At 33.7% G+C, this 15561-nt stretch overlaps 1 protein-coding gene across 1 annotated transcript in view; it reads left to right on the forward strand.

The window, feature by feature from the left end:
• The first annotated feature begins 848 nt into the window (after positions 1 to 848).
• Positions 849 to 15561, forward strand: part of LOC137400973 (uncharacterized) — a 30476-nt gene continuing 15763 nt past the window's right edge. Inside the window, exons 1-6 of the mRNA XM_068087312.1 lie at positions 849 to 925; positions 1984 to 2051; positions 2251 to 2397; positions 3913 to 4017; positions 5445 to 5723; positions 6489 to 6687. Of these exons, the coding sequence (XP_067943413.1) occupies positions 849 to 925; positions 1984 to 2051; positions 2251 to 2397; positions 3913 to 4017; positions 5445 to 5723; positions 6489 to 6687 (875 nt within the window). The remainder of the gene's footprint in view (positions 926 to 1983; positions 2052 to 2250; positions 2398 to 3912; positions 4018 to 5444; positions 5724 to 6488; positions 6688 to 15561) is intronic.

Consider the following 15561-nt stretch of genomic DNA (forward strand, 5'->3'; position numbering starts at 1 on the left):
TGGTTAACAACATAAAGTATGTTATGAATTTTTCTAAATACTCAGTTTGTTGTTTTTAGGTAAATAGCTTTATCATACTCTTTTTATGTATTTGTAGACTTTGTGAGAATACTGTGACTTGTTCGTACAAATACAAAGTAGCCAGGCTCTGAGTGTTGCTGAATGTGATTGTTTTCACTTTTCATGCTCTGCACTCAATATTTAAAAGACAACAATCATTTGCTTCTTTAAACAATTACATATATTGTCGTGGCAAAATTGTTGCTGTACGGAATGTAGAATACAAGTAAGAACTAACCATTGCAAAGATTTTTGCTAAGTTTACTGTTGATTAAGGAATATCCTGTGTAAAGGATAGCGTACACATTTCTATGAAATACAAATCTATTGATCACATTTAACGATGTGCAAGATTTCAAAGAAACTTAAAAAATTACTTTGTACAAATAATGATGCAATATTAAGATAAAATCTAAGAGCGGTGGCTGGTCGGATCACTTGTTATTATGATACAAGGTCAGTCAGATGAGCTTCAAAGAAAATGAACGAGAAACTTCTATTTCGAGAAAGCTTTTTCATAGAGAAACATTTGATCATAATATGGTTAATCATTGAGAATCACATATTAAAGCCGATCAAAGAAATTTTCTGGTAGCTGATGCTATGTGTACTAAACTTCAAGATAGAAATGATCTGCTTGCTTTGTACATAGCCCAAAATATTTATGTTGTTTTTATAAAGCCAACCGAATGTTTTTGACACTATTATAGGCTCATATAATGATTTTCGAGTTTGGCAGCTAGCTATAATTTTTACTAGTCCTCCTACATTCTCACCAAAAAAATAAAATGGTGATCAGTTGGTCAGCCTTAATCAATTTTAGTGAAGAGGCTTTGCTGAGAAATGAAAAAGCGAGCAAGAACAAGTCAGCTGTACATAAGGAAAATAAGAAAGAAAAGATCCTTTCATCATTGACTCAAAAATTAATTGATTTAGTAAAATTCTAGAAAAAAAATTAATTGTACATTTTAAAAAATGTCTTGAACAATGCATTAACTTAAAGATATTTCTGCATAGTGTGTAAACCGGAGCTCTGACCTGTAAACTAAAATGAACACCATTTGTTGCTAAATTAAGTAGTTTCAAATATACATGATAGCTTGGTATTCACCCTTTTTATGTAAGATAAATATTTAGTGATAGTGTGCGAAACCTTTACCAAATGCTTTAAGTTGTTCTAGAAAGGAATTTAGAGTTCGCTTTTAATATATTTAAAACTTTTAAACTAGAGTGTTTATACAACTTTTGAACTTTAGACTAAAGTTTTTTTTAAATAATAGCTGTTTGGCTTTGTTCTGTTAAACTGTATATGTTGCTAGTTACACAAAAGTAAACTAATATATATTTTTTGTCCACTGTGAACTAGGAATAAAATTCATTAGGTACTTCCTTGCCACAGCTAACCAGTAAAAAATTGATTAATTATCCTGATGGATTATAAATAAAATTCAAGTGCAAAAGTGACTGTTACTAGTGAGTATCATAACAATCATTGGGAAGATTATAAAAATCTAGTGTGATAAAAGCAAGGTATCATATGCTGTAAATGGTTTAAAAATAATCTTAAGGAGACTGTGATGTTAGCTTGCTTTGCTTATGTTAGCGTATATTTATTAGACCTAAAATAGAATGGTCTTATGCTGCAGGCTGGTTGAACTTAACTGTCATGACACCGGTTTGTTAGCTTATCATCTCATCAGTATTGGGGAGTATCATATTGTCTGCATAAATCATTATGGGTGGAGTTTAAATTCTCATTTGTATAATGAATAAATACTGAACATCATTTTTATTGGTCTATTACTGTGACGAATCAAGCATGATATGTTTGCTTGTTAGTTATTGCTTGAGTGTTTTGGCATAAAAAATTGTATCTTGAATTTTACTATAATATAGTAAAATTCAAGATACAATTTTTTATAGCAAAACACTCAAGCAACAACTCTCAAGTTCCCCTTCTCTCAACTCTCAACTCTCAACTCTCAACTTCAGTGAGCAATAACATATTATGTTATTGCTCACTGAAGTTTATGAATAAACTTGTACAACCTTTTTTAAAAATTTTGTTCTAATTGTTGTAGCATTGACTAAAATGCAAGATTAAATTGTAAAATATTTATTGGTTTCGTACAAAAATCATTTATTGACATCAATTATATTAGAATCACTCTGCTATGTGTCCATTTATAGTGGGGCCACCTGGCCCACCTGGGCCGCCAGGGGTAGTTGGTAGGGATGGATGTAATGGAGTAGATGGTAGAGATGGAGTTGCTGGTAGAGATGGAGCAGATGGCAGAGATGGAGTGGCTGGATTGTCTGGGAGGGATGGAGAAAAAGGTAAAACCACTTGGCAATTTCTTCCATTGCGCAGAGATTTTCAGAAACTAAAATCTTGGTGATCCGTCAAAATTACAGACATTTGCTAGTCTGATAAAGTATATATTTGTGGTATATATACATTTATGAATCTTAAAGTCGTTTGTAAAGTATGTCGTTTGGTGTCCGCTAAGATATAGTCATTAAAATCTGGGACTGAAAAATAGACTCCAGACTGGATTTGATCTCACGCATATTGCAACGACAAGTTTTTTAATTAAGCAAGCGCCCTAAACACAATGATTCGCTGTTCTTACCATTCCTATCACTCTTTCCATATACTGCATACCCTTTTCGCTATTTTACCCGCAAAATTATTAATTTTTATGATGTGCCCACAGGTTTCGATGCGCCTGTTATAAGATCATTTTGCCTTATTCTATGAAACGGTATGCTTTTTGACCTATGGAAAATTTGTGTCTTTCCAAAAATAAAATTTGGCAGGTGATTACTGATTACACAAAAGGGTCGATATGATATTTGTTAAAATTCTTTTAATTTCATTTAAAAGATATATACGTTTTTTGCTATATCAGGTCAGCGTTATTTGTTATAAATTCTAGCAAAACGAATTTAGAATCAACAAGTGAAAAAACTTTAGATGAAAGTTGACGTTCAGTTTAGAAAAACACTACCTAAAACTTAGCTTTAGTTATGTGCTTAGAAAGCAAAACTCTTTTAAGGTAAATGCAGTTTTCATGTTACAATATATGTCTGTTTCAAAAGTAAGTACTCCGCACGGTACTTAATGCATTTAGTACATTGTATTGTTACATTTTCTTGCAGATCATAACCACTAAACACACTAAAGTTACTGTAGGTAACTATAGTTACCAAGGTGAACATATTGTTCTGCCACTAATTTTTAATACTGGCAGTTTGTATATAACATTTTAGTGATTTTTACCAGGTTGTGTTTGCACTAGATAGTTACTATGGGTTCCTATACCACTCCATATGATATTTTGCCTACAAACTGAAATGGAAATAAATCATACCATTGCATAGCAAATAATTTTCAATTGTAGACAGAGCAAAACAGACTTTATTTAACCATTGCTTGCTAATTATTTCACAGTTACCTTCAAAGACCTTTACAGTTCCTTTATTTTTTTTAGTATATTTCAATAAAACACTTTTTTTGTTATATAAAAATAAAAATTACAGTTGTTTATAAAAGTTTAAAAAACATTGCAGTTTTTTATTTTTTTCTCCTAATTTAATTAAATTGTGAAAAACAATTTTCTCATAATTTGAAGTTTGAAAGTTAGAATTGTAACTGTTGTTATATGTTAAATAAAAATGAATTTTTTGTGTAAAAACCTTTTTAATTGCTTGGTTAAAGCAGGGTTTTACCTAGTATGTATATACATGTATATGTATATATATATAAATTTTTATATCTCTATATAAGTACATATACATGTAGATATTTTAATAAACAATTCTTATCATATGTTCTTTCCGGGAAACTAGGTAAACCTGGTCCTCAAGGAGAATCCGGAGATGTAGCAGGCGGTGCTGTTTATACTAGGTGGGGAAGAACCACGTGTGGATCTGATGCGGTGCTCATTTATGAAGGTTTGTATTTACATTTATAAGTTAAATTTGTTTAATGGATAAAAATTTTTTTTGTAAAAAACCTTACTTTATTCTGGAAAATTTCAGTGCAAACGCCTGTCTCTTGGCTGAAATAAAAAAAATTCAAGTGTTCAAGTGATAAGTTACGTCTAAATTTGTCTCCTGCATTCGACTTGTTTTTAGTCTTTTTATGAGTTTTTGGATGACTTGTTTGGCTCCTTAAAGTAGTAATACATAATATTTTATCTGAAAAGTCAACGAATAGCATGCTAAAGTAAAGATAAAAAGACAACATCATTATCCTTGAAGTGATGCTCACTGTTTCACCTAAACCCTATCAAGTACATAGAATAATAGTGTGAAGGTATTATCAAATACGTATTGGTAACATGGTAGAGTTGCATGTGATATATAGTTTGTCACTATTTTAATGGTAGTTATATATGTATAAAATGCGGTTAGATATATAGGCACTATTTTTACTAACTTGGTAACTTTCGAAACTGTTGCCACAAACAAGTACTGATCATGCTATTGCTGGTTATTGGGAACTTGAACTAACTGAAACGCTACTCACAAGTGCTCAAAAAGTCTGTGTTAGTGTTGGTGTTTGGTATTATTGTTAGTGTTAATGTTAGTGTTAGATAGTGTTATGCAAATGCTAAGAATAATAGTCAAAGGCAAAGAGGGATTAGTCAAAATGTGGGATATTTTGAGGGATTTGTACAACAACTCTTCTACAATGTCACAAATTGCTCAAAATTGCAAGATAATAATCTTAAACTTTACCAAATTGTGTAGGAGTGTGTTTAGTTTGTGCAACTTTTGAGCTTTATTTAGAAATTCCCAAAGTTTGTTATTTGCATTGACTGTTTGGTTAGCTGATGTATTATTTTGCTGTATTTTGTCCTATTGCAAGTTATCAGCATTTCTGACTTTTGATCCAATAGTTCACCATAATGGGTGGCAGTTAAATGGCTTTTTGGTTTGAAACATGACAATTAAATTTCAATAACATGAAAATTTTGGTCACAAAAAATGAGCATGATTTCATTTCATCCAGTTAAACTAGTCAAAAAGCTTAATCCAAATCTGCAACATTATGTGAATGGTTTTATTGACACTTTTTATAATTATAATTCTTATATTTCCATTTAAAGTTTACGTCAAATTGTTTGTTACCGTGTTACCTATGCCACCTGGCTTGCCGTTTTGCTATTTTCATGGTATGACAAATTATCATTTCAATTACATAATTGCACATGGTTTGTTCTTAAGATATTAAATGAGTAAATGAATTGGTTGAACACCTTCAACTGTAACTGCTCATTACTTTTCTTAAATACTGTAGTGTCTATAAAGTCATGCTGAGACCATAATTATAGTCAAAAGCTGATACGTCGTAACTATGTGTCATGACTTTTTAGGTTTCAGTGGAGGAGCTCGGTATTCTGATCTAGGAGGAGGAGGCAACTATCAGTGCATGGTAAATGATGCTGAGTACAACAGTGACAATACATTGACTTCCTGGGTTGCTGTTTTAGCAGGAACAGAATACGAAAGTGGTGGCTATGGTATTTTCAGCAATTCTGCTCAAGACCAAAATGCTCCGTGCGCTGTCTGCTATGCTAAAGCCAGATCATCTACTATAATGGTTCCTGGTAAAAGGAGTTGCCCTAATAATGAATGGACATTCGAATATGAAGGTATGAACAAGCAAATAGTTAAATTATATTACAACAGCTCAAAAATGATGGGGACACAAAAGTATGACACTGACATTCTCACTCTTTTTTTAGTCTGCTTCAACCTAAAGTTACAAGCATCTACTTTGCTGTAGAGCCAGACCAATGTAGTATACTAGTACATTGATGAAATCTATTAATATAGTGACCAAATACTATGTGGGCTTCTGTCTTGCCCTCAGTCATTGGCTAATCATTGATGTTTACATTGTTATTGAAACATTTTGTTTCGAACATTGACATCAATACTAAAATTAAAATATCGCTGCTACACTATATCGGTACGACTAAAAATATTTCAGTGACGCTGTGAGCTTACAAGCCTATGAATAGTTTATCACATGGCTATAGAGACCTTCAGCTCACTTTCTAGGATCTTTAGTCATTGTTCTTGGTGGATAATTCTGTGATATGATATGAAGAATATTGGTAGGTTGTGGTGACATTATTTAATCTATGATTGTCTAACTAAACTTTCTCAGGTCATATTAAAACACTTGATTGACAAAAACAATGCTTTGTACTAAAACTTTAATTATGTTTGCTGCAAAATAGTCTAGTTTCACCAACTCGTGTTTTTCACATATTCTGTTATGTTCGTTTACAAAGTTTATAGGTTTTAGGTAGTACATGCACATGCTAACTATCAGATGAATAACAATTGCTGCTGCGAATAGAAACATTAAGATCATTTCACAAGGACCAATCTATGTTTACCTCTTTTAGGGTATTTGATGTCTGAATACTACAACCGTGCTGGCAGGACTACATTTGAGTGCATTGATGCCGATCCAGAGTACATAGATGGGGAGAATGCTAATGAAAGTGGAGCAGTATTTTACTTCACCCGCCCTGATTGTGATTTAGGAGTTCCTTGCCCACCGTACAGTTCATACAAGGCCATTACATGTGTCGTCTGCACAAAGTAACTTATTTCCGTAACCGAATGAGGAGTTGCATTAAGATCCAACATCAACTCTTCAGTTCAAACCTTTCATTATACCGCTTCATGAATTTTATTTTGTGCACTTCAGCTCACTTTGGAAAATAATTTTACAATATTACTAATACATATAATGCTCTTTGCAAATTTAATTTTTATGAATTGAAAGTGAATTTTGTTGCCAATTTTATCATGAACTCATATGCTGCTAAATTTATAATCCCATTTATTTACCAAAATAAAATATATTTTTCTCTTTATTCCTTTTTAACAATGAAACATATACTTTGCTTCTCAACATCATTTCATCATAGTTTTGAAGTCTTTTTATAACATTTTTAAGGCTACATGAGTTCAGTACAATTATACCCCTATCCACTACACAAAACATTGCTCTACCAACCACTATTGCAAATGTCAACTTATTGAAATTCTCAAGTCAATCAAACCATTCTACTTTGTGTTCAATAAGAATGCCATAGTACTTGAAGGAATACTGCGGTAATACTGGAATAAATAGAGATATGCCGTAAAATGACGGCTGGGACTTTTGAAATAAATTTAAAATAGGGCTGGCATGTCTAGTTGCTTTGCCCTTGCTCAGGCAAAGTGATTTTTTTCATCATTGAAGTCAAACCAAAAATACTACACTTTGACAAATGAATAACAGTGTGTACAATAGCTACATAAAAACCAAGTGGATTGTACACACCAAAGTCAGTGGTAGTTTTCACACCAAACCTTGCAAGAAAGCATAAAAGCTATATTCTAGCTTTCTTGGCCAACTCTGCCATTTCGACTCAAACTTATTGCACAGAGAAACAAAAAAAAGCTCAGATACGCTACTCGCGTGAATAATATTAAAAATGTAGGCTCAGTTATGCGGCATTTATAATTTGAGTGTCGCGATGGTTTTAAAATAAGTTTACAGTAAACTTAGTGGATTTTATCAAAAAGCGTCGATATTGCTCCTATCTGCGATTGATTATTATGTTTGAGGTAATTCCATTACCAGAATGGTTCAAGATTAAAATAAAAAGAATTGATATGAATTAAAACACTCAGAGGCAAAATGTCTGTGAAAAACTTCACAGGCTAAACTTTTTCCAATAGCAGATATCAGCTAGTGCGTTCTGTCGGTCTTTTGACAGCTATAAACATGATAAATGCACTTCTGCTTGATCTGAGCTTGTTGACTTCAGTCAAGTTTTGTAGATTTTATCCTTAAAACATCATGGCACGCTGATCACCACAGACATAATAAATTAATTGCAAATAATAAAAAAATATCCTGGTTATTGGACAAAATTACCTAAAACTTGGTCAAAATTGAAGCCTGGACGCAAATCAACTCAAACTCATAGTTTCATTTAGCTGTTAAAAACTTTGAGCGTACTCAATCTTACCAAAATTTGAGAGCTTTGTAAAGTATAGAATGTTAGTACAAGTTTTAGATTGATAGAACAAACTGTTCTTGAGATATAACAAAAACAGCAACAACAATTTTCTGCAAGCAAGAAATGATAATTGTTTGCCAAAACATGTGTTTAATTTGCAGCTGTGCGTTTTTGGCTCATATAGAATTAGCAAACATAGAAATTTTTGTGCAGTACAAGTTTTGAGCATAATTCAATGCTTTCAAGTTGATCAGACTTTTTTGAGATATTGTCAAAATAAAGATAACACTTACATAGCAAGAAATTAAAATCGACTTTCAAAGAATATAAGATACTTTCAAATTTTCGGTTTTCATATAATTACCACACTTTGATCAAATTTTCAGATCATACTTTCAGCATAATTCTGAAGGACCGAATTAAACAACTTTTTAGCGCTGTATAAATTGCTAAAATAGGGAGGGCATGTGTAACTAATCTAAAATTAGGAATGACTGCAGTCAATATTGGATTCCTATTGGTCACTTACCAATAAGAATAAAGGTTTAAGAAAAACCTTTTCATTTATATATATAGAGCCTTTTACTTCACAATTTAGTTCCTATTGTTGAAACCTTTGGCACAAAACCTGGTATCATTCTAGAGGTCCTGAATTCGAGTTCTGGCGAGTCTCGCAAAGCCTCAAGGTCTAAAACATGCATAGCCACACATACAAACTGCTATTTCTTGTCTGTGAACGTAGAAAATGCATGATGTAGCCTTCGGGGTTCAAACAAGCCTTGTTACCACCGAGAAGCACTTATCCTGTTAAGCTCTTTAGGAAGGTGCAAGCTTGAAACACGGTGGCGGGCATGCATGTATACTAGCCAATGGTACACTAATAGGGCCTATTAATAGTCATCACTTACTTTTCAAAATAGTAGCTACATGTAGACTGAGACTAAGTGAAGTTAGCAAGTTTAATCGAAGTTGTTAAATGGGAGCAGAACATTCATACATAAACAAGAAGATAGCCGCAAAACAAGATTGTTCTTATACTAAGATTAAAAGCGGTTTTACCTATTTAGGTTGACTTATCCTACATGTATTTCCATACTTATAATCTAGGCTGTAGCAATTCTCTGCAACCTAAAACTTGTTGTTTTTAAAAACCAAGTTTCTAAAAACCTGCATAAAACTTGCTAAAAACCTGCTGTTTTTAGCAAGTTTTATGTGCTTTCTGGGTCTCCATACTACATGTACATGTTTCAACAGGGCTAGCCTCATTGCTAGCACAGGGTACTAAGATGGCAGCAACCTGTGCACCTCTCCGCTTCCCAGATGTTTGTAGCTAATTGAGCCTCCCACTGACAGACTGTCGGTTGTCTAAAGGTAAATTTGCTTCAACCCAGACATGGATATGGCTAACAATATAGCTAGTACTAATGGTTGCAACAGCAAGTCCTCCGCATTACTTTGTTTTGAAGTTAGGGAATTTCAGTGAGCCTCACCACTGACAGACAGCTAGTTGTTGCAAGTAAACATTGTCTGAACCTGGGTAGAGTGTACCCACTAGATCTGAAACTATAAATATATTTCAATAAACCCCATAGTCCCTTCAGTGTATTGGATGTTTGCAAATTCACTCAATTTTGCCACCCAAGCATTACTTTGGTTTCTATCGGAAGCATTTGTTGCTAATCGTTTATCCACACCCGTTTTGTTTTGTTGGTAATACATGAGCGATTGACAATCTATTGGTACCATGCTCCAATTTAGCATTTTATTTTTAACTTGTGGTGTGTGCTTGACGAGAGATATTTTGAGCCCTTGCACTTTTGATGGTAGCTAACAGTTGGCATTAACTGCCATAGCCTCTATCAGATGTCTTGCAACAACCAAAAAATTAGGGTGTAACACAAAAAAGTTTTTCCTTATCCTCGGGGTTGTAGTTTTTTCTGACCTAGCCCAGTAGCTATTGGAAAAGGTATCCACCCTCGACACAGTAATTTTTACTTGTATGTCATGCAAAACTTGGCAAGGTAAAAGGTTGGAATTCGTTTTGCATTAAATTTCCAATCCCAATCAGATTAATTTTTCTTTTTCTAAGCGATGTATCATATTCTTTTAACTGAACATAGTCTACATTAATCTCATAGGAGATGGCTGAATATCAGTTCATTAGATTAATATTCTGGTTACCGTGAAACTAACCAACAGGCTGACCAGGCAACCCATTCACTTTGGGTCATGCACTACAAAGACTTTACTTTTTTACTGCGTGTTTTGCTAAACCATTTATACATAAATATCTAAGGCTGCTGGTAGCCAATCTGAAACACAGGTTCATCGCAAAATCCTTAAACTCATACTTGTCATTAAGTACACTATTGCCTGACCTTACACACTATGAGACTTCAAATTTTTTAACACACCATTGTAAAATTAACCACTCATCTAGATGATTGAGTCTCCATTGGAAAAGCCCTGATCAGTTTAGAAAAGTATTTAAAATAACTAGGTAAACTCACCTAAAGATGAATACAGCTACAAGAGATAGATTTTATCCTGTTGATACAGTAAATAAAAATTGTAAACACTTTCATATAGAGTTCAAAAATAAAAAGCTCAAAAAGGGGGAGCATGTTGCCAAGCAGTGTGGAGACATACTGGCTAGTATGTGGAAAGATGTTGTAGATGTATACACATTGTCAACTGTAGATGAAATTGCCATGATCAATACTAGCACTCAAGGGCCTTGGTATAGCAATCATGAGACATTAAAACCAGCATTAGTAGTCACATATAAGAAGAACAAGGAAGGTGTAGACAAGCATGACCAGATGGCATCTTATTATCCTTTCAGACGCGGGCAGATGAAATGGTGAAAAAAGCTGTTCTTCAGGCTATCTGAAATGGGCCTGATAAACTGCTACAAAATAAACCGGATTGCTAATCCTTGGTTTAAGTTAGCTGTTTCCAGCTATATGTGTTTTTTTGCCAATGAGTTGTCTACATGCACAGGTTGAATATGCCACAACATCATCAGCAGCTCAGTTACCAGAAAGGAGCAGACCTGGTGCTCACTTTCCCATCAGCATACCGCCTACAGAACATAAGCAGTTTCCTACACTTTGTTGTGCACACTGCTCATCTAAGACAGATTCTGGTGAGAAGAAGCCAAAAAAAGAAACCTCTTAGTTATGTAAATAGTCTTCAGTGGCTCTGTGTGTAGCTTGCTTTCATCCACACTATTGCCCTAACAGCCATTTTACCAAATAACATTTTCATCTTCTTTGATCTATGTTTCTACCATCTATGTTCTTTTTGTATTCTATAGTTTTCCATGTTATTGTAAATTGTGTCAGTACTTTTGCTAAAGGTAGTAATTATGGCAGTAACTAGAGCTTGTATTCTACAGTGTATATGATAAAGTATACGACTAAATTCATTCTGAGGTCAATCCGCAAGCTTATTAAATACGCATTGGTTTCATGCACAAATTGGGACTTGAGTTATACAGATTGTGTGCATTAGACTTCTGTATCAGATGTATAACATTTAGTACCAATTGAAATAAGAGGCTTTTGGCTTTCAAATAATATATAGAACTTAGTAGTAAAAACCAAAAATATGATTGTGTTGTTAATGCAAAGTAGAGCACAGCGCCTAGCTGACTGGGATATGTTATGTAATATGCAGGTAGCCTTGAAAGTGTTAAATCTCCACACATCCTGGTTTACTTTTCGATTTGGGAGCCACTGTAAGACATGAGCATCATTCAGCAGGCTTTTACACTGATGCTATAACATTATTAGCTAGTATTTATTTAAATCTGACACAGCGCTCTCCATCGAGCCAGCAGCTATTGGCCTCAATGAGTATAGCCTAACAAGACCAACAACATGCTTTAAGCTAATGGTGAAGATACCAAGGCCTTTAACCCTTTCACTGTTGTAGACGCATTTATGCGTAGTCTATAGTCGGCGGCCGTGGACGCATTTTGTGAGTTTCTCAGCCATTTTGGTAGTGAATTGAAATTGTTATTCGTTGACAACATAACCAAAAATATTTAGGGTTTTTATGGTTTTGACAATGTTGTATGAAAATCTCTCTACAAACTTAGCCTAAAATCATGAAAAAATTGTAAATTTTTGTTTGGGATTTTCCAATTTAAAAACAAACTATTTTCTTTTCGATGTTCAAACTAGTTAGTATTATTATGTTTTCATAAGTATCTCCCGAGTTATAAAACAGAGAATTACTGTCGATAATATTATACTGCTTTACGCAAGTAAAACGCCTTATCTGATTATTATTTCAAAATTCACTTTTTTGTGTTTATATTTAAGTTCGGTTGAGATCTAACATGTCTCAAAATTTCATACTTCTAAGATCACCAAAAATAGCATTTTTTACTATGTGCACAATGCCCTATCCACATTTACCACACATAAAGTTGCAATCAAAACGCTCTATTTGCAGATAGGGCGTTTTAATTGGCTTGAACATACACAACCTTGGGCATGGTTAAGAGCAATATGTAATCACATAGTAAATAAACAAAGCAAAGCAAAACTGAAAAAGGTATATTTTGTTGCTTCTATGACAGCTTTTATGCACTAGTGCACTTCTAGATCCTCAATGCTTTTGCTATAATTTTATTGTAATATACTTATTATGACCAGACAATCTCTACGTGACATAAGTCTAGATCCTAAAATCTGATTCTGATATTTTATAAGAGGTTTGTTTTAATCAAATGTACATGAAAAGGTTTTGCTTTCTTGAAATACTGAAATTATTGCACTGAATTGTTTGTTTTAAATTATTTTCAATAAAAGTATTTGATCATATTAAAATCATAACTTTACTTACTCATTTCATTCAATAACATCAGATTTGAGTGAGATTTGAATATTTGGTCATCTCTTAACTTTTGAGCTGAATGATAGTTATTAAATGGCTTTAATCCTTGATTTGACTAGATTAGTAATAATAATTGCAACCTTTATACTTTTTCTGATTGGATAAATAATCAGGATTGCACCTTGTCATCCCTTGATGATATCATCAAGGGATGACAAGGTGCCCAACAGATCGAGCCAGTCATAGCAAATTACCTTGTGGCAAACTAACAATGAGAAGCCAGTCCAATTAGGCAACCAAAATTTCCTATATGTTTGATAGGGCATTTTGACTGCCTAGTACCAGCATAGTAAAGTGTCAATTTAGGCATTCAAAATGCCCTAAGGGAAAAAACCCCTTTGATTTTGATGTTTTACAGAATATGTTTTTGGTAAAGGTTTTTGAATATCTAATCATAGCGAGTTAGAAAAAAATTATTGAAATGCTGCTAATACTATTGCCGGGCTTAATTAAAACAGGTTTGCGGTTGTACTAAACAATTTTAAAAAATCCATATAGGGTGTTTTGCTTGCTCAGGGCAGTATAGCCAATTCAGATTTTCGTGAAAACACAGATAATTAAAGTAGCAGCACTGAATCAGATGGTGGTGAAAGTAATAGTTTTGTAAGATTAAGAAACATTGTAGAGAATTGTTTTAGCTGTGTAGAAATCGTAGCTTCACATAGCTTCAGCAATGCACAAACAATAGATATATTAATTTTTTGTACCACTATTTGTTCAAATGTTTGCAAAATAACATACATATCAAAAAAGTTCCAGATTAAGGTTGAAATTAAAAAACACATTGAGCACATATCATGAAGCAAAATCGACATTTTTCAGTAAAATGGCTGGCAGTAGACCGATAGCTAAATTTGTACATAGATGGCGGTGAAAGGGTTAAAACCTCAAGAAATTTGTTTATAGCCTCAAACTCATTTACACCAGCAGGAATAATAATAGCCTGTAAATTTAACCACACAATTTCTTGCACAACCGGAAAATTATGGCTAAATATTTTTAGAACAAATGTGTTATTGTCTATATTTTAATATGTACTCTCTAAATAAACATTAGCAATACCTGGTACATCCAGTTTAAAACCATTGGTATCACTCACTCAAGCGTGGTTATGGTTTTTCAATGTTTAACAAAACCATGTTATATAGCCACGTCTTCAGTAAGCATAGATCTTTCTGAACCTGTATTGAAAGTGAAAATAACGTCCTTCTCAATTCGCTAGCCTATCCTGACCTAGGGTGCCAGGGTGGCCTGGTGGTATCTCCTTTGACTGTCAACCTTGAGGTTGAACACGCACACGGGATTGGTGGTTTGAGTCCTGCTTAATGCCAATCTGACGAAAAGCTCTCATCAAGCTTTCAACCTTAATTTGCTGAGTTTTTTCAGATCTAAACCATAACTTGGAGACCCTATGTACCCCACTGACAATGTGGGCGTGTTAAAGATCCAACTCTGTCCTTCACACCTTGGGCAAGTAAAATGGCTACCTGTCCCTGTCAGACTTGATGGGTTGCAAAATGCATTCCTTCGGGTTAATCTGACAGTTCCGGAAGAAGCCCTTTACAAGTTTTGGACCACCCAACGTAGCTTGTAAAAAACCTAGTCTTTGTGGTGTTTATGTACAAGAGAACATTAAAACACTACCAAGAACTGTCACTACATGACAGAAACATGCCAGTACACTCAATGACCTTGAAAGTTCTAACTATTTTCTCATTTAATCCAACTTTCTTGTAAGGGTTTCCGTTTTGACCTTTTCGTTGTCTACTGCTCTCGCATCCAGTGTCACTATTATAGCTACCCTTGCTATTCGCTCGAGTACTTCTCGTACTTTTGCAGTCCTGAGTGGTATGCCTTTCTTGTTACATATAGTAGTATCTACCCTCAGTTCATTTACATATCATTTATCCTGATGCTTACCTTAGTAGCATATAAACTCCCTTCTAGGTGAAGATTGCCTAATTTACATCATGTTTTTATACCTATTCTCATATTTATGCCTATCTCTACTCATGCACAGGTCACTAGATCTATCATTTTGACAATATTCTGGTATACACCTGACATATTTAGATTCTTCAGATGACTTTTGAAAAATTTATCATGTCAGGTCTTTCATTTCCTGACTTTCATCCATTCATCTTTCATCAAATTCATCAAATTCTAAAATTGCCCAGAGCTCTATTAGCTTTACCCATTTATAGAAAGGTAAGTTTTACACAAAAAAACAAATTATGTTATCTAAGATTTGTAAGAAGTATCAAAATCATTAAAGTTAATAACAAAACAAATTAAATCTCAAACATTAAACCCGAAAACGGCAATCATTTAAAAGAAAGAAAGCACTGCAAACACGATAACCACACCAAATGTACTAAGACACTTAGTTATTTTTCTGAAAAGAGTGGGTATGAGAATCTTGTTACATGCTATCACTAAACATTTATCCTTTTTTCCAGTTTTAAATGTTCACATGACATTCCAAGTGCTGAAAACTTTTGTTGATCCCTACATTTGAATCTCCTAAGCAAACCCATTCAGCTGTTGGATT

The sequence above is a fragment of the Watersipora subatra genome, chromosome 7, assembly GCF_963576615.1.
Source record: "Watersipora subatra chromosome 7, tzWatSuba1.1, whole genome shotgun sequence".
Lineage (NCBI taxonomy): Eukaryota > Metazoa > Bryozoa > Gymnolaemata > Cheilostomatida > Watersiporidae > Watersipora > Watersipora subatra.